This window comes from Larus michahellis, chromosome 8, assembly GCF_964199755.1.
Source record: "Larus michahellis chromosome 8, bLarMic1.1, whole genome shotgun sequence".
In the NCBI taxonomy this organism is placed as follows: Eukaryota; Metazoa; Chordata; class Aves; order Charadriiformes; family Laridae; genus Larus; species Larus michahellis.
The window spans coordinates 28,360,759-28,384,093 of record NC_133903.1 but is presented as its reverse complement, the minus strand read 5'-3'; the positions used below and the strand labels follow the sequence as shown (position 1 = coordinate 28,384,093).

General features: G+C 40.1%; 1 protein-coding gene across 1 annotated transcript in view; it reads left to right on the top strand.

The window, feature by feature from the left end:
* Positions 1-23,335, top strand: part of PLA2G4A (phospholipase A2 group IVA) — an 85,479-nt gene that overhangs the window by 3,126 nt on the left and 59,018 nt on the right. Inside the window, exons 2-4 of the mRNA XM_074597824.1 lie at positions 14,742-14,840; positions 15,002-15,141; positions 22,106-22,187. Coding sequence (XP_074453925.1) covers positions 15,091-15,141; positions 22,106-22,187 — 133 coding nt within the window. The 5' untranslated portion in view covers positions 14,742-14,840; positions 15,002-15,090. The remainder of the gene's footprint in view (positions 1-14,741; positions 14,841-15,001; positions 15,142-22,105; positions 22,188-23,335) is intronic.

The following is a 23,335-nucleotide window of genomic DNA, read 5'->3' as shown; positions in this document are numbered from 1 at the left end:
AGACATTCAAGTGTATGAAAACTGACTACAAAATATGAGAAAATATTTAGTTTTGCATGGAAACTTTCCAGCACAACAGGTAGAAGCTCAGTGTACTGTATGGCCCATGGTTAGTGTGTGGAGTGGAGAGATGGGAGGTTAAGTTTGAATTTATTCTTTACCAGATACAAAATACTGATGTGGATCAAAGTCTCCTTATCCTTCATGTGGCAGTATCCTAAGAAGGGGAGTCACCTTGAGCAAGCAAAACTGAATTTTTAACTAATTGTTTACTTGATATTGATGGGGATGCCCACGTTTCAGTGGTTGCTCTAAAGACAAGTACATGTCACAAATATCTGTGATTTGTAGCCTGGAGGAGGTTTAACCAATAAAATCAAGTACTTCCCTACAGATCTGGTCCAGCTGGTGTTTCAGCTCCCAGCTAAAGCCTGAGGGACCAGTCATGAGACACACACTTTTAAACTGAGTTTGCAACTGGTCTGTTTTTGTTTCATTTGCCTCTTTCTAAACGGAAGCTCTGTGTGTACTGTGGAAGGATTTGTCTTTGACTTCACGGGCAGTGGCAGCAGAATTGGCTGTCATCTTCCTGAGAGGTGATGAACTCTCTTGTGTGTGTTTGCCATGCCTCAGCGATACAACTGCGTCTTTCGCGCTAGTCTGAAAAACAGATCCCAGACCTTGTCTTAGTAATGGAAATGATCTCGTCACTGCCCTAGGTTATAATAACATGATGTAGTAACAGCATACTTTCAAAAGAACTCTCTTTTAAAAAAAAAAAAAAAAAACCAGAAAAACACCCCCCCACAAAAAACAACACAAACCCAACACTGGTATTCAGACTTTCCTGAGGGCTTTCATTTACTGTTTACCTCAGAGAAATGATATGAATTTTGTGACTGTACCAATTCCCAGCAGCCTGTGTGTCAGTGTCTGGAGCAGCATTACTCAGCCCATGCTACAGGGATGGGAGGTGGTCTCTAGGACATGTGAAAGTGGTCCATGAAGCAGGAGCAAACAAAGCACCAAGAAACTCCACAAAGTTTTTGGGTTTTTCTTGGTTGTGGGTTTTTTGTTTTGTGTGTGTTTGTTTGTTTTTAAACAGATTGTAGGAAAAGGAGAACTAACTGATGAACACTTAAACTTTACCCCAGTTTATTTAAAGTGGAAAGTGTTGTGGCAATACTGCAAGAGAGAACTGGTGGACTTTCCTGGAAAGATCAATTAGTTCTTTAGCTTAAAAGTATTGCATAGAATGAGATGATTTCTGGAAAAAAAAAAAAGGCAGTGTACAGATCTCATTAGTTTTCTCTAACGTTCATAATGAAATCCATGCGCTGTTGTCAGTGGTAACTCTGAAGACTGTGTTGGTCCTGTGTCAGTTGGCAGGGCATGGACACTGCAGTTTTTCTTCCAATACGTTTTCCTTTCCCAGAAAGACGGTTGCTGAGATGACACTTTCCGTCTCAGCTCATGCTTTTGCCGCATGCTGCGGCTTCCAAGACTCAACATGTGTAGTGACGGGAGCTTTTGGGATCTGGACTGCAAGTACAGATGTTCTAGAAGTCAATGCCTGAGTGAGTTGCCCAGACTCTTCAAGTAATCCCTAGAGGGAAAACAGGAGCTTCTAGGATAAAATTAGTGTGATCCAACAGACCATGTAAATTATGTGCTAGGAGTACCTCTTTCTCTCTGATAGCTAAGCACAGATGGAGATTTTTACATGGTAGGTGTTTGAATTTAAGTGAGCTGAATCCTACCTCTGGACTCTGTCTTCTGGGCAGACTGCACAGCTCTGGTTTTAAGTTAAAAGTTAAAAATCACTCTTTCTAAGTTTTGAGATGCAATCTCCTTTCAAATGAGTGGTAGCATTGGTAATGGTGCATCCTAAGGCTGAGCGCAGAGAATATAGTGCTTCTTTTTGTCTGCTGATAACAAAATTACTTCAGCAGGCGTTTATGGGCTTAATTACTAAATTAAATGTTTCTCATTGTTATACTTTGAGCATCCTAAGGTGGTGATAGTTATTTTTTGAAATACAAAGTAGGCTGTTTGCAAACAAGAATCCTTGTCTCTCCATCATTCCAGCTTCCATCCCTAAATATGCATATTTAGGAAGGAGAAGAAAATATAGGGTAAAAAGCTTCCACATACTCAAGTTCAGAACTATGCATGATTTGACTCGGTCACATTTGTGCTTTTTGTGGTTATCTGATAGTAAAGCCATTAAACTGACTCATCTTTGATATTTATCTAAAATTTTCCTTAAGATGATCTCAGCATAAATGAATAAAACTTAGTTCTTTTCCTACTAGTATTGTCAGCTATAACAGTACTTAATATCCTCAGCCAAGATCTGTAGGAATGTGCGCTTTTAAAATAAATTGCCCTTTTATATTCACAGTGACTATCAAGTTATACACTTAATTTGCACACACATACGCAGAGTTTATAGTGAGATCTGTACAAAAGTGTATTTATTGTAAGAAGTGGCAGTCCCAACCCACAAGGGGTGGTGTTTTAGAAGACCTGAATGATGAACAAGACTGGTGAGGGGGATGTTGGGGTAGATGGAGATGATTGCTTAAGAAGCACAGTGAATGCATTTGTATGGGCTGTCTCATCTGTTAAGTGTGGAGCTTTCTTTTGGTTTGTTTGTTTTGGTTTTTTTCTCCCTATTACCATGTCTGTGGCTCCAGGATATAGTTTGTACATGGGGCTTAACTACTAGAACCGTATTTCTCATGCTTTTAACTTGGTGTATTGTCAATTGTTGGCTAAAAGTAAGTGCCCCCAAGTAGCATATTCATTTTGGCCTGTTCCAAAACCCATTAACGTCAGTGGGAAAACAAACAACACTTGTGGGCATATACCTTGTACCAGACATGGAGAAGCTCTCACTGTGACCCGAACCATTACTTTGCATGCTCTGGCGGAAAAATCGTGCCTTTGTACTCAACATGCAAAAGTGTAACTCTATGCAAAATCAGTAGCCGCTGCCTAAGGCTGCAGTCCTGTTAGGGGGGGAAAGAAAAAACCCAACAAAAAACCCGACAGCAAAACCCCCCAAACAACAGGAACAACAAATCATTTTGGGGAGAACATGACTGTGTATATGCTTGGAATGTAACTAATTAGAAATTTTCTGGCTGTTACCCTTGTGTACCATCTTTTAAAAATAACCTATAATGGAGAATTGTAAGAGATCATGCACTTTTGAGGCACTTCTGTTCTTAAAAGTTTTATAAATATGGATGCCTGCTTAAATGAATATCTGGGATAATGATGATATCTTAACCTGGTCAATTTCTATAAAATATGAAACTAACTATTCTTATGTTGCTCTCTTGTTTGAATCCTTTTTCCTCCTAATCCAAGTAGAATTGTTAATGATTTTCTAACTGTAGGACTAAGTGCAACACCCCTTTATCTTTTGATAAAGGCGTGAACCTGCTAAGTTTTCACAGACATGGTGTTTTTGGACTGTTGTCTTGCTGGGAAAAATAGTTTTTATTCGTGTAACAAGAACCCTGCAACTATGAATCAAGGACAGCGCTAGTGAAAAACCTCAAGGCAGAGACTGTGAGCTTGTACAACATCTAACAGGAAGATGTTAGGAAGCAAGTCCTAGCTTTTCTTATAACCAGTTTATTTTTATGGGTTTGGATGTGTTCAGTGATGATACTTGCAGACTTTTTTATTTTTTTACCAAGCGGTTTAAGGTTCCTGTAGGAAGTTGGTGTGATGTCTGTGCTGACAGTAATGAAAACCAGGATTTTCTAATTGCAAAATCTGCCAACATCTTGCATTGCTCTGGCATTTTCCGCTTTGAGTAGCTCAGGCAGTCCTTCCTGGTAAGTGACTGATTACATTTAACCATGACACACTCCCAAGTATTACTTTGGTTTTTTAAACTTAAATTCCTTTTTCTGAGAACCCCAAATTTATTAATTTAATGAGCTCTTCAACTCTTCTGCAGCCTAGTGAATATGGATTTAATTTTTATAAGGGTGTTTTTGATAAAGAGAAATTAAATAGCTTCTTCCTAGTCATTAAGTCAAACCTGAATCAAAATTACCTATAAAAACCTGATACTATGTCTCATAGTCTTACCTTACACCTTCTCCCCTCCCAAATCCACAGTGTTGTGAAAAAACAGCCACTATAATAATAATTTAAAAAGGTATTGTTGTCTGAAAAAAACCCCTAAGATGTGAGGTTTTGTGGGTTTTTTGGGCTTATCTTCTATGTGCTTCTGACAATTATCTCTTGTAATTAGGAACTGAAATAATGCAAGCATGAAAAAGATGCTTGATATGGCTAAAGCGGAAGGAAAACAGGTTTTGTTGCTTGTAAAACTTTTTTTTCACCAGTGAATGCAAAGGAAGGAGGATCATATGAACTGAGCCTGGCTTCTCCCTCCAGTTTCTTCTTCTCTTTAAAATCACTGTTTTCCGTAGGTCTATTTATGATCAGCTGTGACACTATGTAAATGGTTCTGAAATAAGCTCAGAAAAAATGATGGTGCTGAGTAGAGCAGAACCAGTGGTGCTGGCAAACACACTGCTGTGTGCAGGAGAGCAGTCTCCAGCCTGTTTTCTGCATAGTTCAGATGAAGAATTTGATCCTAATTTTCTTTCCGTGCTAGAACAGAATATATGTTTGGTTGTGGGACAGTCTTGCTTCTTGGTATCACTTGCTATGCATAAATAGAGGGCCGGAGAAAGAACGAGCATTGGGGATGAGGGAGACCAAAATTCACATGCCTGCTCTGAACTGGATAATGTGGGAAGGGAGCATCAATCTCCCCCACCTGAGAGTGACCTGGACACGTACAGGGTGGCTATTTTGAATTAACATCAGTTTTGAGTGTAGGTGTGATAAACTCTCCCCAAAAGAATTTTATTAAAACCGATGTAGTTCTCTAATGACAGCTTTTTTGCTTTGGCAAATAGACATTTTCTGAATAAAAACTCTTGTTGAAAAGTGCTTGAACATCTCTACTGGCTATTCATCTGGCCTGCATTATGAATCAGTCATTTCCCTTTCAGTACAGAGCAGGCACATCAAACGGTGTTTTTAATATGCTGAGGGAGAGTTTGAGTTGGCAAGGGAGGTAGTAAGCCCTTGGTGTCTTAAGAAATAGTTAAAAGCTTAGACAGTTTGGTAAGAGAGTAGTCATAGTTCACCTAAGTTTTGCTGAACTTTCTCTGGCTGACCAATGCCCTATGCCTCAGAGAAGAGCATGAAAGTCCCCCTTGTGTCCCTAATTTTGTAAAGCCATTTTAAAAACGGGATATGCAAATTTGGTGTTTCTTCCTGACTTTGACTGCTGTCCATTTATTTGTTCAGTCATCGTTTGTGACTCTGTAGTGATTTAGATTGTGTATTGCATTCCTGAAGGCCACAGTTAAGGTCTGAGTTGCTGGCAGTTACTGCTTTTTTGTTAGTTTTGTGGGTTTTGTTTGCTTTGTGTAACCATTGGCGTAGCTAATCTTTTGTTTTTGGCAGAATTACAGTAAAGTTTGACATATTTTCTGGCTTATGATGAATAGAATATTTTCCATTAATTGTATTAAATCAAAATGTTACTTTCATTTTTAACCCATATCCAGTGCCTTAGTTGGTAACATTATGCATCCGTTAATAGTGGCTTAGATCCTTCCCCTCATCCTCTCAGGGCTTGGCTTTTGTTGTTAACTTGAGATAGTTGGCTAAAAATGAAACCAGCATTACCCGATTCAAAACTTTCTTCCTAAATCAGCAGAGAGATTGCACTAGAGCTCTTGCATCAGCTTGGCATTTTTGCTGTCATTACTCTGAACTCAGTAGAAATGGTGGCGCAGAAAATCCAGGCCCTTTTGATGCTGCCACTGTAGCCCCAGGAAAAGAGCAGCTGCAGGGCCTTGTTGGTTGGAGCAAGGATGGCAGAGATGATGAGGGAAACAGCTTCAGAGGAGTCATGAGAGGCACGGTAAAAAAAGAGGAAGTTCAAGAAGAGGCAGAATAACGTTCTACTCCCTTGTGCCGTTGCCGAGCTGTGGAAGGTGGCTTGCTGCGTACCCTCTCCAACTGGGACATGAGGGCTGGGGAGGAGCCGCAACAAAGCCTTACTGAAATTTGTAGAGAAAAATCAAAACCCCTGAGTAAATGCTTTGCTGATGTAAGTTTGACCTGGAGCACAAGTTGGTAACTTGGGAGTTTTTTTGTAATTGCTCAAACCCTGGAGTGAAGGTCTCTTCGGGTAGAAGCTTGGCTGGGCGGGTCAGGCAGGCTTTGCCCAAACTTGGGCTTTGGGTGGAAGGCAGCTGCTAGACGGAAGATGAAGACCACTGGTATTAATATGCTTTCTATTGCAGAAGTGTCCAACTGCAGACCTCTCAAGAAAATGGAGAGGGCGGTTGGGTCTGTCCTGCTAGGTCTAGTATTTATTTGTTAAATCAGTTGATTATAAAATTATTTATATATGAAAAATGTGAAGAAATCTTTCATAGTGTAAGTTTACCACTTAATGTCTCCCCTCAAGCATATATTGTATGCAGTAGGGATGTCTATATTTGCCTTTGTCTGTGTGTTTGTGTGTAAAACACACATTTACATTACTTAAACTCCTGTTTGGCAATAGCCATAAAATATTTCCATATAGATTTTACATCATTTGAAAGAGGCTGTAAAATCTCAGAGTCAGAAGTTTCTTCATGACTACTTTTACTAGAAAGCCCTGACAAATTTCCTTGAGTCACTGTAACTACTTTGTCATGCTTTTAATGTTATGACCATATAGACCGAAGGAAGTGCAGCACAACTGTCCCCTTTATTGCAGACAGTGACCACAGCTCATATTTTGGGTGAATAGTCCAAACCAAGAACATGAAAGTTGTAATGCTGAGTCATGTACAGACACTGAGTGTAAGATGACAAAACACACCTTTTTGTGTGCAGTCCTTTCTCCATCCCTGCCGTGCCAGCATGACAGTAGCCTGGGTGTGCTGCCTGGTGTTGTCTCCGAAATGCCAGGAAGTTCAGGGAGGAAAAAAAGAGCAGTTTGGATAACTTGCTCTGGATACTAATTGAATTGAAAAAGAATTTACAAAGTTAATTAAAGGAAATGTTTGCTTAACTTTCAGCTAAACTCGTTTTATTGTTGACATACGTTACCTAAACAAAAGCCAGCTGTTAATTTCACCGTCTCCTTGCATTTTTAGCTATTATTGTGGCTGTTCTTTTTTTTGTTTAACCACTGTGTAAGAAATGCAGGGGGATTGTCATCTGCAATTGAAGCCTGAGAGCATCAGGCAGCTTTGATGCATTGCGGCAGCTTGTCCCTTCCCCTAAAAGACAAACATAAATACTTAGGGGAAAATATTAGAATAATTTAAAATAAAAAAAACTTTAAATAAAAAATAATCCTAATTTTACAGCAGGGAAGCAAAAGGAGTGAAGGCATAGATAAGATAAAGATATGTAAGAACCAAACTCCCATTATTGTAATAAAATTTTTAAAAGGCATTGGCCCAGTAATATTTGGAAATTGGATGACATCGCTGTCTTCACCAAGGGGGAGTGAGAGATTTGGATTGAGATCCTTGGAGTCTAAATCTAGCACCCTAAACCATAACAGTTCTTTCCGCAGTACCAATGAGGCTTCTTAAAGGAGGTTTTGACAGGCCACAGCTCTCAACCAGTGTGCTGCAGCATGGTAAAGGAAATGGAAAGTTTTGCCAAAGATGCTGATAAGGATGAAATATGGGGGAGTGTTTTTTTCTTTTCTTCCCTTCACCTAAGTTTTAAAGGGATATATTCATTAAACAACTCTCTCCAGTCAAGTGTTACACTCCAGATACATATCACTTAATTTTAGAAGTTATTATTTGTTTGCATTTTTGGCAACACTTTAAAAGCTGCCACTGGTTTTGAGTTTTTCCATTTTGGGGAGCCTGTCTTGCCATCTCAAACATGCTAGGGACTTGGGGCACCCGTGGAAGTGTGACGCTTTTGTTCTCTGCTGCCTTAGGTTGGGCTTCCAAAAGTAAGAATGCCCTTAAACGAATAACTGTCATACATAAAAAGTTTTTGTGGAATAACTGAAATCAAAACCCTAATGTACAGAAATGCTGGGCGTTTTTAATCTTGCTTTTTCTGAACTGCAGCATGCATATAGCAAATTGTATGCATAGACGATCTCCTTGAAATGATTTAAATAATAGGTAGACTTGACTTTTGTACAAGACTTGGTTTTATGGGGAATATATCCTAATAGTTCTTCTTTGTCATGGAACCTCCATCAGATTTTTCACATTCTTCTTTGGTTTTTGGCTGCCTTGCTGGAAAACCAAGTTAGCTGCTTCCCACATAAGCCTGCAGGGAGCCTGACCTGTACACAGCGGGGATTACTGATCTTATGCTTGAGGATTTCTGACAAACTTTTGAGACTGTCATCTAAAGTATCTGTCTTGTGGCTTGGATTTCTGTAGAAAAAGGCAGTGATCTTGCCATTTTTAAAGAATATTCTTGGAGTCCCTTGGCTGAGATTTTCTTTTTTTTTTTTTACATTCAAGGATGTTTTTTATTTCTAGTGCAATTTCAGTTGAAGTAAAATATAAGACACTGGAGAGAAGTGTAACATGAAGGTATTGACTCAAGGAACTCTTTCATTCTCAGAATAGAATTAACTCCTTACTTTGAATTTACTCAGTTCCGCTTTCTAATATTTCTTTAAGTTCACTGTACAGTAAAACCATATATGATGTCATGGATTTTTTCTCATAACCTCTTGCAAACTGCTGCAGTGAGTGTTCCTTGTTAGCTCTCCTTTGTGTAAGCAGTGTAATTGTAAGATAAGCCATCATGCCCTCTATCAGTTGCCTCTTCCTTCAGGCCTGTAGTTAGTGTTCACGGTGAAAATGCAGCACTTGACTGGATAGGAACTGTACTAGGAACTTCCTTGACTGATGTGAAATAGGCGCAGTATTCATGCAGACATGCTTCCAGCTTCTTGAATATTTCTGTTGGTAAGATCATTCCTTGCAGAATGTAAGACAAGGCTTTTTTTATCCTCTTGGAATAAGTCCGGCTTAGTAAATTTATTACGAGAACATGTCTTATGTCCCCTGACTCATCAAGTCTTGCCTCCTGTTGCAGGAGGTTACTGTAACATGGAGTGAGTTCCCCAGGAGGTGCTGGACAGCTGTATGCAGAGAACTGGCCTGATCGTATCACCACTTCTGTCTTCCTTGCTTTTGGCCTCTAAAGTAGCCTCCAGCACTAGATAAGGTGTAAATTCACTTAAGATTTCTGTGACGTTTCCAGAGTTTTATCTCTGTGCCATGTCCTGCCCTCAGGAAAGGGGTGGGGGATTAAGTGACTTCAGATTTGTAAATCCCCAACAGCGTGGACTAAGGTGAGATAAATCTCAAGGCCTGTATACAAACATCTATTAGCTTTCCAAAATGATTAGTATAGGTCTTAACAAGTCCAGGATAATTGCTTACATATATAACAAATTATGGGGAATGGTGAGGTATGGATTGTGTTACTTAACAACAGGTATAGGACAACTCATGGCAACCGGTACTTAATGTTATGTAACAACTCTAAGAGAAAAGGGAAACTGAGGCATAGAGAAAGGAAAAGATAGAGAAAAAGAGATAGAGATCACTGGTCCTGGTTCCAGCATCTTTTTTCAGGGAATCTTCCCAGTCATAATCTTTCATGGAAAAATCTTCCCAGGTCCAGTCTTCTTGTGAAAAATCTTCCCAGGCACGATCTTCTTTGTTTCTCTCTCTAGGAGCACTTATTTTCCCCTTTTATGTTTGCTGAATTAGCATGGTCCACCCCCCTTGCCAAGGACAGCCTCATCTCGGGCTTTCTCCCTTCTCACAGGTGACATGTAGCATGATTTGGTGGAGAGATGACTGCCATAGTCCTACACGTTTAGCATGATCTCTGTAATCTTCATTGGTGTATGCAGGGTATGTGCTTTCATACGCATTTCGTGGATAATGAAGCAAAGGTCCCTTACCGGACACAGTGGCCTCGAGAACAGAGAACTAGCAAGCTCACCACATGAGTGGCAGAACTATCTTGTCTTCACAAGACAGTCCTCCCACACTTCTAAGTGTTAGCTTTATCAGTCCTGTGAACATTAGGCCTGCATTATTTATTTCCTTGCGAGTGTTTGAGGCACTTCATCGAAGGCTTGGAGGTCCTTCTGCCCTTTGTCAGGGAACTTGCAGGCCGTCTCTTACACCCTGCTGGTATATTTTATTGCTCTCCCTTTCCACTGAAAGGAAATCTTAGTTACTCTGTGTCACCTGTAGCTTCAGGAATTGCTTACAGGCTGACAGGTCATCTTTCAGAAGGAGATTCACGATCTTTTCATCTGTTACGCCGTCGCTAGCAGGAAGCCAAATGTTGTTTCCCAATCTTCAAGTCTCCTGTCTAGCTATTTATGCTGCGTCAACTTCCTTGCCAAAATTCACCCCAGAGCATCCTCCAGAAATGTGGCACAAAGGTCGAGCTTTTTGCTTTTCTGCTCGGAATCCTTTCTTCTACCCATGCTCTCTTAGTGAGGCATGGGAAGAATGGACATTGCATGTCAGCAAAGCATGTACTTTTTCATTAGTGATGAAAATTGAGTGATGGGTGCTCTACGCAGGGTAAGAGGTAAACCTTTCTTGTGTGGGAAGACCTAAATTAAGAAATAACATTACAGTGATTTTCCAGGATGCTAGGCAAAATCATGTAGAAACAGATTATTTGTTTTATCTGTTATACAATCACAGGATCAATCTGTAACCAAACAAAATTATGTAATCTGATTTGATAAAAGTGGATGGTGACATTCATACCGAAAGCCTAAGTCAATACTTACCTTATTCTATACCCCTTACTCTTATCATATTAGATTGAGCATTAATGACTGTACTGGTAAGTCGCACTTACTCACTTATTTTTTTTAATTGTCTGTGTCTTTAATTTTTAAGAACTGTTGGCTAACTTTATATAAACAATCTGTCTTTTATGATTTTGCTTACAATCTTGAGGACGTATTCTGGTGGTGCTATTACACTGTGTTGCACTTTACTCAGTTTTCAGAGCTTTTCTGCTCGGTGAGACTAACTGTGGAGTAAGCTCCTACTCAGCATGAAATGATAAAACCTTATTATTCTTCTTGTCTGTTGTCCCCAGCATATCCGGTGAAACTGAATTATCTGTGGGAATTTACTGGATCAACACTGAGAATGAAAACATTGCAGTAACAACCTGCGTGTGTGTAACCTTTTTGTGTAATTGCTCTGTTATTGTTGGTCTTCAGAGCCAATAATCCCTTATCTGTTTCAGTCTGTCACCTCAAGTGAAAATCAGCTGAGATCACTGAAGAGTCTTGATTTTAAACAGCGATCCACCTGTACACTAATAGCTTGTTATTTTTGATGTCTGAAACCGTGCCTAAGAATTAAATGCTTTTGAGCTGACGAAAGTAGAGTTCACTTTTGGGTGGAAGTGAGATTTAGGAAGTTTGCAGGAAGCTGTCTCTGCGTTACATGGCCAAGCTAAGCTGTGGCCTGTTCGAGAGGTTATGTTTGCTGTGGTATTTAGTAAAGTTGGATACTTGTCAGTAAAACATCAAGAAATATATTGTTAATCAGCCTGGCCAGCTTAGGTAATTTTAGTGATACTGTATGAATTGGCAGGGCTTGTGCTTTTGCTGTGGCAGAGGCACTGCCTGCATGGTGCTTTGCTAGTCTTTTGGGGAGGAATGCTGTCAGTCCTGGGAACGTTATGGTTCACAGACGATGTGATACCACCAGATATCAGGGAGCCAAAACAATACATGTTAATAATATTAAAGTGTTCTTGAAGATCTGCCGAGAGGTGATACTTCCCCTGCAATCTGTTAAGGGTTGGCCTGCCACCAGCTTCAACTTGAGTTCAGTTCTTTGTGTGTGCTTGGGATACAGTCCTTAATTACTTGATGTGTTTTCCATTAGGCTTTGTGGGATGGACAGCATATGGTGGCAGCGTTAAGTGAGATAATTTGGGGATCACAGCTCTATTTACTGCAGATGTTTACTTTAAACATCCTTGAAGACTTCCTTTGTGGCTCTTGATGAGCGTAATAGATAGCTTCTGTTTAGTGCTGTATTTTGGCTCCTCTGCCACACTAAGATTTTAGATATAGAAATATATTAGTTCACATAACCCAAACTCCATTGATAATGTAGTACAAGCTTGCAAAGGGTGCGGTATAATTATATTGGGGTCAATTAACTCTGATTTGGATTAAATCCACTGGTAAAGGACGTTAAGTATTCAAGTCGCTTAAATGCAGATGTCTGATACCATTTCAGACGTCCTGCTGACTTGTGGCAATGCATGGATCCATCTGCCAGCCCCAGGTGCCTCAGGCACACCCATGTGTCTGAAAAGGATGCCTGTCTTTGGGTACCTGCTTCTGTTTATCACATCCTGAAAGACCGTCATGAAGACAGCAAACCAAGAGCTGCAATTTGGAGTAATGCCAGCATGACTAGGGCTGGGATCTGTTGTGCTGTTGGTTGGAGCTGGATGGAAACCCTGGATGTTAGGCTTGGCATATCACATCAGGGTCTACTTGCTCCTTGGCCCTTTTCTCTGTATTCAGAGCCTCTGCCTGTATATCTTTTAGCTCACAGTTTGTGCGTGTGTGTTTGTGATACAGTTATTAATTATGGGATTGCATATTTGTCTGCGTGGCCCTTGCCTCACTCAACATGGAGGACAGATGGTGCTCAGGGATTCATTATGGCTGTGTAGTCAAAGAGATTGTTGTTTGCAGGATCACAAATGTGTTTCCTGCAGATGTTGAAACAGATGAGGCAGGGGGTTATAGGAAAAGAGAGGATGATCTCATGTCTAAGCCAGTTGAGTGATGATCTGGAGAACTGGAACTCTGCCTCTAGGATGCTAAACAAATAACTCGAACCAGGCTTTCTGTCCTAGGCCTAACCCATTTTCTTACTTCCGCAGATAGAGCAGCATCCTCAGCTTGGTTTCATGTATCCTGTCAAAATGAGTGCGGTAACTCATTGGTAGTTGGCTGTGCAGTTAGGGGAAATAGTGTATTTTCTGTTTTATGACTTGCAAATTTCTTCTTTGTTACAGTGATCAGATAGCCCTCACTGTTCCCTTTTCTTGACTGCCCTGGAAGTTCCTCAAAAACTGACATGGCAGGGCTTGTTTGTTTACCAAGGTTCTTCAATGTCCTCCTTTAAGCAGGACCCAAGGTTAAATAAACTAGAATATAACAAACCAGCTAGACAATATGCCTGTAAACATAGTGCTACTTCTCTCGCATCTGCCTCTTTATGCCACTGCTGAATTTGGCTGATAGAATTTAAAAAAAAAAAAAAAAGGTCTTTGCAATTATTATTACAGGAGGAGAAATAATAGTGGATTTGTGTGTCTTCCTCTAATTCTGAAAAGCTACTTGCTTTCTGTGCTAAAGATGGCTTGTTCTTTTGCCCTGGCATTGAGCTGCCTTGAATGAAAGCTCTGAACTGAATGTATGTTAATCTTTCCTATTCAGATTTAGATTAAAAACAAATAAATAAACCCAGGGTAATTTCTAACCTCAAGCTATTGTTAGGGCTGGCAGGATCAGAGAAGGGATATTGTAATGTTCTAGTGATCATAATGAAACAACATTTTTATGGAAATGCCTGCATATAAGTTGCTCAAGAGCAAGGGTTTGGGAGTGACATAAATCACCATTTTTTAAGACTTATTCTGCCCTTTCAAATTGGGGATTAGGAATCATTTCCTTGAGACCACATGGTGCTTTTTATTGTTTTCCTTTTGAATCTGAAGCATGTACTGATAGTTCATGTCTGACTGAATCCGAGAACTGATCCTGTCTGGCAGTTCCCCTGTGTTTTTAGAGATGGAGAAAGGAATAACCTCTCCTAATGTACTTTGATGGTTGGAAGTGGTTCTGAAGTTTAGGGCCTCTGGTGGCCCCTGATTTCAGTAGAAATCTTCACAAAGTGTTCAGAAAATGTTGGCCTATGAAGAACCTGCATAAATCCTGCCAGCTGGTGTGCAATTTGTCCTGCAAAGCCTCTTGCAGGTCTCTGCAGGCAACTGAGTTGGCCAAGGACTTCAGTTGGAATTCCCTTCCTGGGTTTGCAGAGGGCACTATTGCTGCTCATTTATGGTTAAATGAGCAGCTGCCAAATTAACTCTCCTGCGCTCTTGCTGTAAATTAGATGCTGGAATTCATTTTCTGTTATTTTCTTAGATGCAGTTAGGTGCAACTTCAGGAATTTACTGTTTACAGGAGAAGCTTTCAAAGTGAAGTTGGTGTGAAAAGCTGCATTAAAATGACTAAACAGACCCTTACTTCAAAGGGTTGTGGTTGTCTGGAGCAAGTTGCTGATTGTTGTGTTTGTGCTCTCAACTGTCTTTTCAGTTCTAAAATTCACGTACCTTGGTATGAATGCAGGACATACCCTCATACCTCACCTTGTACAGGGAGGAAGATACAAAGAGGAACTTAATCTCTGTCCTGCCCTGACCATGTGAGTGTCTTAATATAGAAGCAAAGCATGGGAACCAAGAATTTGTCACTACAGCAAAAAGGCTATTAACTAAACACAGATTTATTTATTTTTAATACTAGGATTGTAATGCATGGAAGTATATACATTTGAATATGTAACAGATCAATATATTTGCTCTATTCTTTTGTTTATCTGTAGAGCTGCTAGAAACACTTGGATGACTGGAATTCAAGATATTTGGTTCATGCTTTTACTCTGATGTACAGGAAATAATAAGAAGAAATTTCTCTTGTTCAGGCAAGTAAACATCTATACCTCCATAGTTTATATAAAATTAAGTTCTTGGTAAACAAATTGTGGAAACCTTCCTAAAACAGAGGAACTAATTTGCTGTGTTACAAAATGCAGTTTAAAAGGAACATAAGAATTTTAATTAATTCTTTTTCTTTATTTAATAGTTAAAAGATCTGTCATCCTGAACTTGCTTTGAAAAACTGGGAAGCCTCTTCTGTGTAGAATTGAAATAGACATTTGACAGTTGTCTTGAATGAAAATTAATGCAAAAATGTCAGTCATAGATCCTTATCAACACATTGTGGTAAGTAGCTTTGAATCTCCTATGTATACTTGTATAATATGCATGTTTATGCCTTGTGTAATATATACTGGCTCATATAATATATCCTATTAGAAGCTACTCTAGATAAGTACAGAGCATGAGAGTTATCATTAATTACTTAAAAAAAATGGTAAGTGTGGCTAGAGCAAACTTCTTCAGAAATTTATTTTAATGGAATTTGAAAGATTCAAGTTAGCTTTTGGAAATCACATCATGGCTTTGAGTGTAGTTGCTCATGTGTAAGTCAAAATGGAATATGGGCTCCGAAGAACCTCATGGGTATGATGTCATAGGGTATCCCTCTGAAGGACTTGCTTGTTCAAAGTGTTTCACCAAAGCGCCTGTAGCTGACTTTTTCATACAAGATTGACAAGCTGAACTGTAGTCTACAAAACTAACATCATGCATCTTTCTCTCTTACAATACAATTTTTTTGTACAATTTCAGTTACCAAATAACTCTTTTCCCTTTTCATCAGTATGTATAGAGGCATAAGTTGGCAGGTTTTTATATTTAGATCTTAAACTAGTGTGTTTCAGTGACTTTGATTCAAAGAGAATCTTCAAAATACAGCCTGCAAACCCTAGGTAAAGGTCAGTGAGATGATCTGTGCCACTAAACACCACACTGCTGCCAAAAGCTCCTGTTCCCTCTTTTCTGCTTTATTCCAGTGTTCCTGCTGTATCCCTTGTACCAGCTGTCAATGGCATCTGACCAGAGTGTGCCAAATGATCTTGCTGAATTGGCAGAAAGTCAGTTCAAAGTGAAAGATTATTTCTCTGCTGTCAGAGCTGGGCCAAGGGAAGGGTACAACCATGTGGGCACAACCTGTATCAGTAGAGAAGTAGGGCCAAGGGAAGGAGGAGGTGGGAAATAGGAGCAGAACTGCCCTTTGTATGGCAAACCAGTGGAGTGGGTCAGCAGCTTCGTGAATGCTGACTTTTGGCTGTAATGTTGACTCGTGTCTCTCTGCTTGAGTGACTTTCCAAAGTAAACACTGAAATTGCAATTTCTTCTCAAACTGAAATCTGGAAACAAGCTGGGTGTGTTCATATCAAGCACTTTTAGTAATAGTCCCAGAACCTCATGTCAGGAAAGGCGATACATACTCAAAGATAGTTACCATACACTTCTCATGATGTTGAACTTTTACATTGCTAAAAATATAGCGTATACTTCCTTGAAATGATCTCTTATCAATTATGTGGTTTCTACCCCACGCAGTCACATCCTTTACATGAGTTTGCAGCCAGCAGATGTCAAACTAGTGTTTCACTCACTCCGTAGTGCTGTGAACGCTGCTGTAAAGACAAGTTTCAGGTTGATGTTTGTATTCAGCAGCGTTAAAACAATACACTGACTTTCTCCTTTCTGCATCACTGCCCTCTCCTGGATGGAATGCTTGATCTAATCTGTGTACCTTTACGGAAGAAGTTTCTGAGGCACTCAGTTGTATTTCATTGAATCATTCATATAAAAGATCTCTTTTGATACCAATTTTTATACCATAATGAGCAAAATGCAGCCTTAGAATTGTACGTAGTTACAGTCCTCTGGCAGTGCTGAACTGTTGCTGGAAGAGTGCTGCTAATGCAGGAAGGAACGCTGCTAGTGGAAGAGCTAATCCTATAATTGCTTTGAAAGTGAATGTAAATCTTTGAGGTTTCTTAATTTGAAAATTGAAATTGCGTGGGAAGTTTTACTAAAACTTAGAACAGTCAAGGGCAGCAGGCTCATAGCAATGCAACAATCTTGAATTTTAATGATATTTGACATTAAAGGACTCAAAACAATTCTGCATTTTCCAAAAGTCCTTCCGTTAACTACTGTGTGTTTTCCATTCTCTTTTTCTTTTTTTTTTTTCTTCTTTTGTGAAAGACTTGGAGGAATAAAATAAGGCATTCACAAAGTTACTGCAGGTACAGACAGAACTGATTATATCAAAAGTGCTTTTAGATTCAGAATAAAGAATTCACACATAATACATCTTTAGTTACATTTATAAGGGGGATAAGTATTATAACAATAAGGAAAATCACTTCAAGGTAAAATTTGTGTGTGTGTATGCACAAATGTTTGTCTTAATTGTAATACTCTGTGAAAGAAGAGCATGGACTTTACAAAAATCTGTTACTTCAGAAAACAGACAAACATTTTCATTTGTCCAGCCCAGTCATCAGCTCAAGCATCCTTAATCTTAAGGAAGTAAAAGTAATAAATACTTATTACACAATCTATCCATACCAGAGCTTCCTGACTGGTATTTTGTGTGCAAGTATGTCTCCTGATTGAGTTCCGTTCTCTGACTCAGCATTCTGGAATATGAAAAGTAGTATACTCAATGCATGCAAATCCCTGGCTTTCTCAGTAAGTGCAGGAAGTTTGTAGGTAAAACCCGATGGTGTTACAGGAGATCTTAGCATATTGTTCTGTTTCCAGTCCCAGATTAGGAAGGTAATGGTGTTTATGTACATACAAATACAGTGATATGTAAAACAGAGGAAATCGGATAATGAGGGAAGCTTTACTGTGGCAGGAAAAAAAACAGCCAAATGTGGGAGAAGAACAAAGGAGGCAGGAGGAGGAGTTAGAAGAGATGGAGAGCTGTAGTGTGAGAACAGGAGATGCTGAACCATGGCTGTGCAGGACACTTGTGAACTGAACCAATAGAGAGTGGATACTGTCCACAGGAGCTTCCATGATTCAGAAAATCCATGTTCAGAGAGGGTGTATAGAAAACTCTTTTCCTCCTCTCTTCTCTAAATTTATGGAGAAAGAGGAAGTGAAATGAAACAGCTATGACAAACTTAAGTCACTTTGTATGAAAGAATTTAGGGGTTTGAATTAATTGTGAACATCTGAAATTTTTAACCTGGTTTAGATTTTTAAAGGTATGCAGATGTTGCTCCACTTAAGTGTTGCAACATTTGAAGTGATTTATATACCATCGTCTGTTTTTTCAGAAGTAATTGAGGAGTTGACAATGTACAGATTTTTATCAAGACTTAAGATGAACATCTGTCACTTTAGAAAATGCAGCTTAGTCATCTAAACTACCAAGGGCTGGATTTATAAAGGTATTCAGTGTCAGTATGTTTCTGGTGGTATTTTTGGGGGCATCTAACTTTATAACTCGGTCTTTCCAAAAACTAACCAAAAAAGTTTCTGAAAGTTATGCTAGCTGTTAATAGGGACATTTAGGCCTCTTAATACCCTTAGAAACTGGATCCTAAGTGGAAAACTGCCTTAATTTCCGATTGCACTTAAGTTTCATGAAAAATGCTTACTTTGGGTTATGAAAAGATCTAGGCTTTTGAGCTTCCTGTGTGCATCTGTGTATTTTTTTTTTTAGCTAAGAGGGAGATGGTTTACTTCAGTAGTTGCAATTTCTTCCAAGCGTGTGATTATGGCCAAATATTAATAACTCTATAATTATAAGCTTCAGTGTGTTATTTTGGGTGAGGCGCAGGGAAAGAAGATAATGGTTTTTTTTGTTTTGCCAGACCTCTGTATGTTTGCATTCATTTCGGAGGCTACCAGTTGGAATGATGGAGCTTGCTGCTTAGGTCAATAAAAAGCAGTTCTTAACGATAGTATTAGTAAAACAGTTATCGACTTGTAAAAAAAAAAAAAAAAAAAGTAAAGTAGTGACGATCTCTGTACTGCTGTAATGAGAATACACTACGAAGTGGTGGTTTGACCTTGGTTTGGTGGCAGGCATTTTTATTTAGCCATGTGTTTCCTGAGTAGGACCAGGAGATGCAAGAAAACTACTTTACAGAAGTGCTTTTTGTCAGTGAGCATCTTGCAGTATCCCCATTTTACAGGCAGGACTCTGGTGCACCAGAATGGCAGATGAGTTGCACAGAGCAGGTGAGAACTAAATCCAGCACACCCATGGCCCATACTTGTAACTTAATTATAACTCCATCCTCCTCTTTGTTGCTAAATGTTCAGTGATCTCTGATCTGTGGTCTCTGGTGAGGACAGGCTCTTTCTTAACAGCTAAGAATAAGGAGAAGGGTGGTGTGTTTGTACTTTGGGCTGTTTCTCTTAATTATAAGGTTGTATGTGACGAAGGAACTACATCAGCCTGTGTGAACAAACTCTGAGGCCAGTGCCGCATTGTGAAACCAACACTTCAGCAATCTGACATGCGTGCGAACGTGGCACACGCTGATAAAACAGCTTCAAACAACTTCAAGAGGCAAACTGAAAACAAGGAACCATGAGAGCTATTTTCTGGAGATTCACAGATTGTAAAAATTCTTGAAGCAGGGTAAATAGGAGAGCTGGGGTAACCTTATGTAGCTGTGCTCACAGTAGTACTGGCTGTTCCCAGGTACCCATTAAAATCCCTGTTTACCCTGCTATGGTGAAAAACTCTGAACTTTTTTTTGCCACATGGCAGAGGCAGAAATTTGATCAGTTTGTTCAGAAGTCCCATCCTCCTTCCCACTCTTCCATCTGCTCTTGAAAGCTGTGATGTAAAAGGTGATGAATGTCACAAAATCATGTCAGCACGATGCAGGTTGTTACATAGGTGTTGCTCTTAACGATGTTGAATTCCCACATCTGAACCATTTCTCTTGGGTTTGATGCTTTTGAGGTGAGATAACAGTCCCAGTTGGGAGAATCGGTTAGAGTCTGGATTCCATTTTTACTGCGGTTGGTGAACCACTTGCTGTGTAATGACGATTTCAGTACACCATTTCTAAGGCAATAGTTTACATTGCCACAGTCTTACTCTGCCTGCCTGCTTGTTCTTTGAACCAGACAACTACAGCTTACAGGGGAAAAATTACAGAGTTGAACTTACTGCTGGGCAGACTATCACGAAATGAGCCTTCAGCAGTTGTCATAACATGTGGGTGATTACAGCCTTAATAAAGATGCAACGACTCAGTGTCTGGGTCAGCCAGCGTCTGCAGTGGAGTCATAACCTCAGGATCACAGTGGGCATTTTCTCCTAGATCCATGGTGATGTGGCTGTGCCTTTGCAGACCCCGACAGGCTTGTGGAGGAGTTTGTGTTGGTATCACTTGCATTGTTTTTTAATGCGTCCTGACTCAACTGTTACTTAAGCATTCACAAGCCACTTTTGCTGTCATTAGAAAACTGGTTTTGGCTTTTTTCTTTTTTGTTGAGAAAATGATATATAATCTATAAAAAAGTCATATTTTTTTTGTTTATTTGTGTCAAAGAGATCCAGTTTGCTTCCAGCCTTTGGGTGTGTGTTGTAGATGTGAAATAATGAGGCTTTGCTGAAACAACCTGTTCTGAAATAGTAATGAGAACCACCTGAAGGCCCTTATAAAGTCTAACAGTTGAAGCAGCAGTAGCTTAAATGGAGGCAAGTGCCACTATTGAAAACTAAGTCATGTATTGTTTGCTTATTTGTTTCTTCCTTTTTTTAAAAAAAAAAAGTAGTATCCAGATGGAAAACATAGTAAGAAAGCACCAGGCACAGGCTGAATAAGTGTGTCCCATATTAAGGGTATTGTTTATCGCTTTAAATAAATGTCATTTCATTTTGTGATTCTTGTACTTCCGCCTTTTCCTTTTGATTGGAATATGTTGTAAGTCCTTTAATACTTGGTTAGTTCTTTAGGTCCTAATGACTGATATGCAGTGTTTATTTTAATGTAGTTTACAAAGTTAATGGCTATTTAGGCAAAGAAAGGCAATATCACTGTTTCAGTTTTGTAAATGGAAACCTGAGGTAGGGGTGTATCACTGCACATAACAGGCATCTATTTGAGGTCCCACAGGAGGTGTGCTTTTGATGAGTGGCTTGAGCTGTAGGAGCCAGGCAGCTTGGACCTGCTGCCCTCTGTAGAGGCAGAGCTCGGGCGTGAGGTGGTCCCCTCCCACCCAAGTGACCGGGTTTCAGTTCCAGGAGAGCAATCTGGCTCCCCCCAGGCCCTACCAGTGGGGTGAGTCAGTGTCTGGGCACTGCAAGCAAGCAGACAGTTTGGGTGTCTTAAGACTGGCCTTAAGATAGCAGTGTAGATGTAAGCACTGAGCGGTGGTTGCGTGAGACCTGATCCTGGCCCTAATACATGAAACTTGCCCACAAGCTCTGCGCTGTGTCCCTGTAACCACCAATGTCGTCTGCCTTGTGATATGCAGTGGTGATCCCCACAATGGTATTCAATAGGTTGGTCAAACTTCTGGCTATGTAGATGCAGTCAATAACTCAGATCTATTTTTACTGTTTTTCATAAAGTAAACTTTTGGTTTCTTAATTTCACGCCTCTCTACTTCCCTATTTTGTTCAGGATAGACCTGCTCTTAGAAAGGCAGCTCCTGCTGTGTGCTTGGGCTTTGCAGGAAACAGGAAGCTCCAGAAACCGCATGAAATTTGCTTGTGAATGTTTTAACAGCTTGCTTTTCACCTTCCCTCCATTGTCTTAAGGATACTTGCACTTTGAATATTGATGCATACTAAAAAGGTATATTCTGTGCATTGCTACCTATATCCCTTGCATGTGTAGCATGCATTTATCTGTTCCAGAGCATACACTTTGGAATAATTGCCCCCATTCTTTTTACTGGGGGAAGGTAATTATAAGGGCAGTCACACTGTTAAGTAGCCCTCCCTGTTTTTTGTTTCCTAACTGTACCAAGTTGTCCCAGACTGACTCAAAGCCTTAAGCTTAAATACCTTAAAGCAAAGCAAGTTCTGTAGAGAGGAGGAGTGTTATGCATTGAGATTAGTAGGTGTGGCTGCAGGGAAATCAAGCAACTGTGGTATAAGGTCTCACCTTTCAGTAAAGCTCCAGGGTGCAGTTCAGCTTTGAGATGCTCTATCCAGTATGAGTTTCACTTACATTTTGACTCTCTGATTTCTCTGTCTCAGTTCTTGGACAAAATGAAACCCATTTTGATTGGTGGTTTTTTGGTTCTGGAGCTTAATCGCCTCTAACTCTCTGACTTCCAGGTGGAACACCAGTATTCACACATATTCACTGTGACAGTAAGGAAAGCCACAAATGTCACAAAAGGAGCGATTGGTGACATGCGTGAGTATTTCTCTTTCTATTTTGCCTCTTTCTTTTAGCAGACCATTGCCATAGGCAGGGGGAGATGACAATCAAGCTTGTTGTGCATTAAGTGGTTGCTAGTGGGTTGGTGGGTTTTTTCTGTCTTGCTTATTAAAGCCAGGGCAATGTATCCATTTCATTGCTTACCCGCTCTAACTCAGAAAGCAGATTTGCCGCTCCTTCTTTCCATTGATCAAAAAAAGCTGAGTGAGTTGTAAACAATTTGCCTACAAGCAAGCAACACCTACACTTAGTTTTTTGGCTCAGTTGGAAGTGTGGCTCTCAGATGAGTGAAACTGGCAATTGCTGTATCTTCAAAAGGCTGTGGTTTGGTTGTGGGAACACTTAAAAAGAAAGCACCACAGAGCTCTGAGTCAATGCAGCAAGAAGAAAAAAAGAAAATAATCCAAAATGGAAAAGCAGATCTTGTGGTGGAGAGCTATATAAGACACCAGTGCTTCTTCCCCTTTCTGTTAGGCTTCTGCGCCTCTGGACTTAGTATCTGAACAGGAAACCGCTAGGAAGAATGACCAATGAAAACTCTCGTCTGCTCTTACGGGGGGAGGAGGGAGAGAATAATATATTGGCTGAATCTGTAAAAAGAATATTCCCGCTTCCTTGATTATGACTGTTTTGCTCTCGGGTCTTCTCTCCCTTTCCCTGGCACTTCATCCAGAGCGTTGTGTAGCCCAAGACCTGCAGGCTGGGGCTGGGAGGATGAGTGTGGTGTCTTGTTCTTGCTCTCTTATCAGGCTCGTTTGACATGCAGTTGTTTTTCTCCCAGCATATTCCTGGAAACTGCTTTCCTGTCAAACTCCAGCAGCTGCTCTGACACACAGCTTTGCTTCAGTGGGTTAACGGGTTTTTTTTTTTCATAGTGTCTACCTTTTGATATTAAACTTGGTGGGTAAGCGGGAGGGAGAGTTGGAAGGGAAATGTTCAAGAGCCCCAAATATGAGGGGAGAGAGGGGAGCCCTGGAAGAAGGAATTGGGAATCTATTTGGTATCTACTGTGGGGCGAAGGAAAGGAGCACACAGAAAAATGCAATGGGGTGCTATCCTGGTGGCCTCCAAGAGGGTCTTTATATAAGAAGACCTCAGGAAAAGTGCTGTAAAGAGTAGAACAA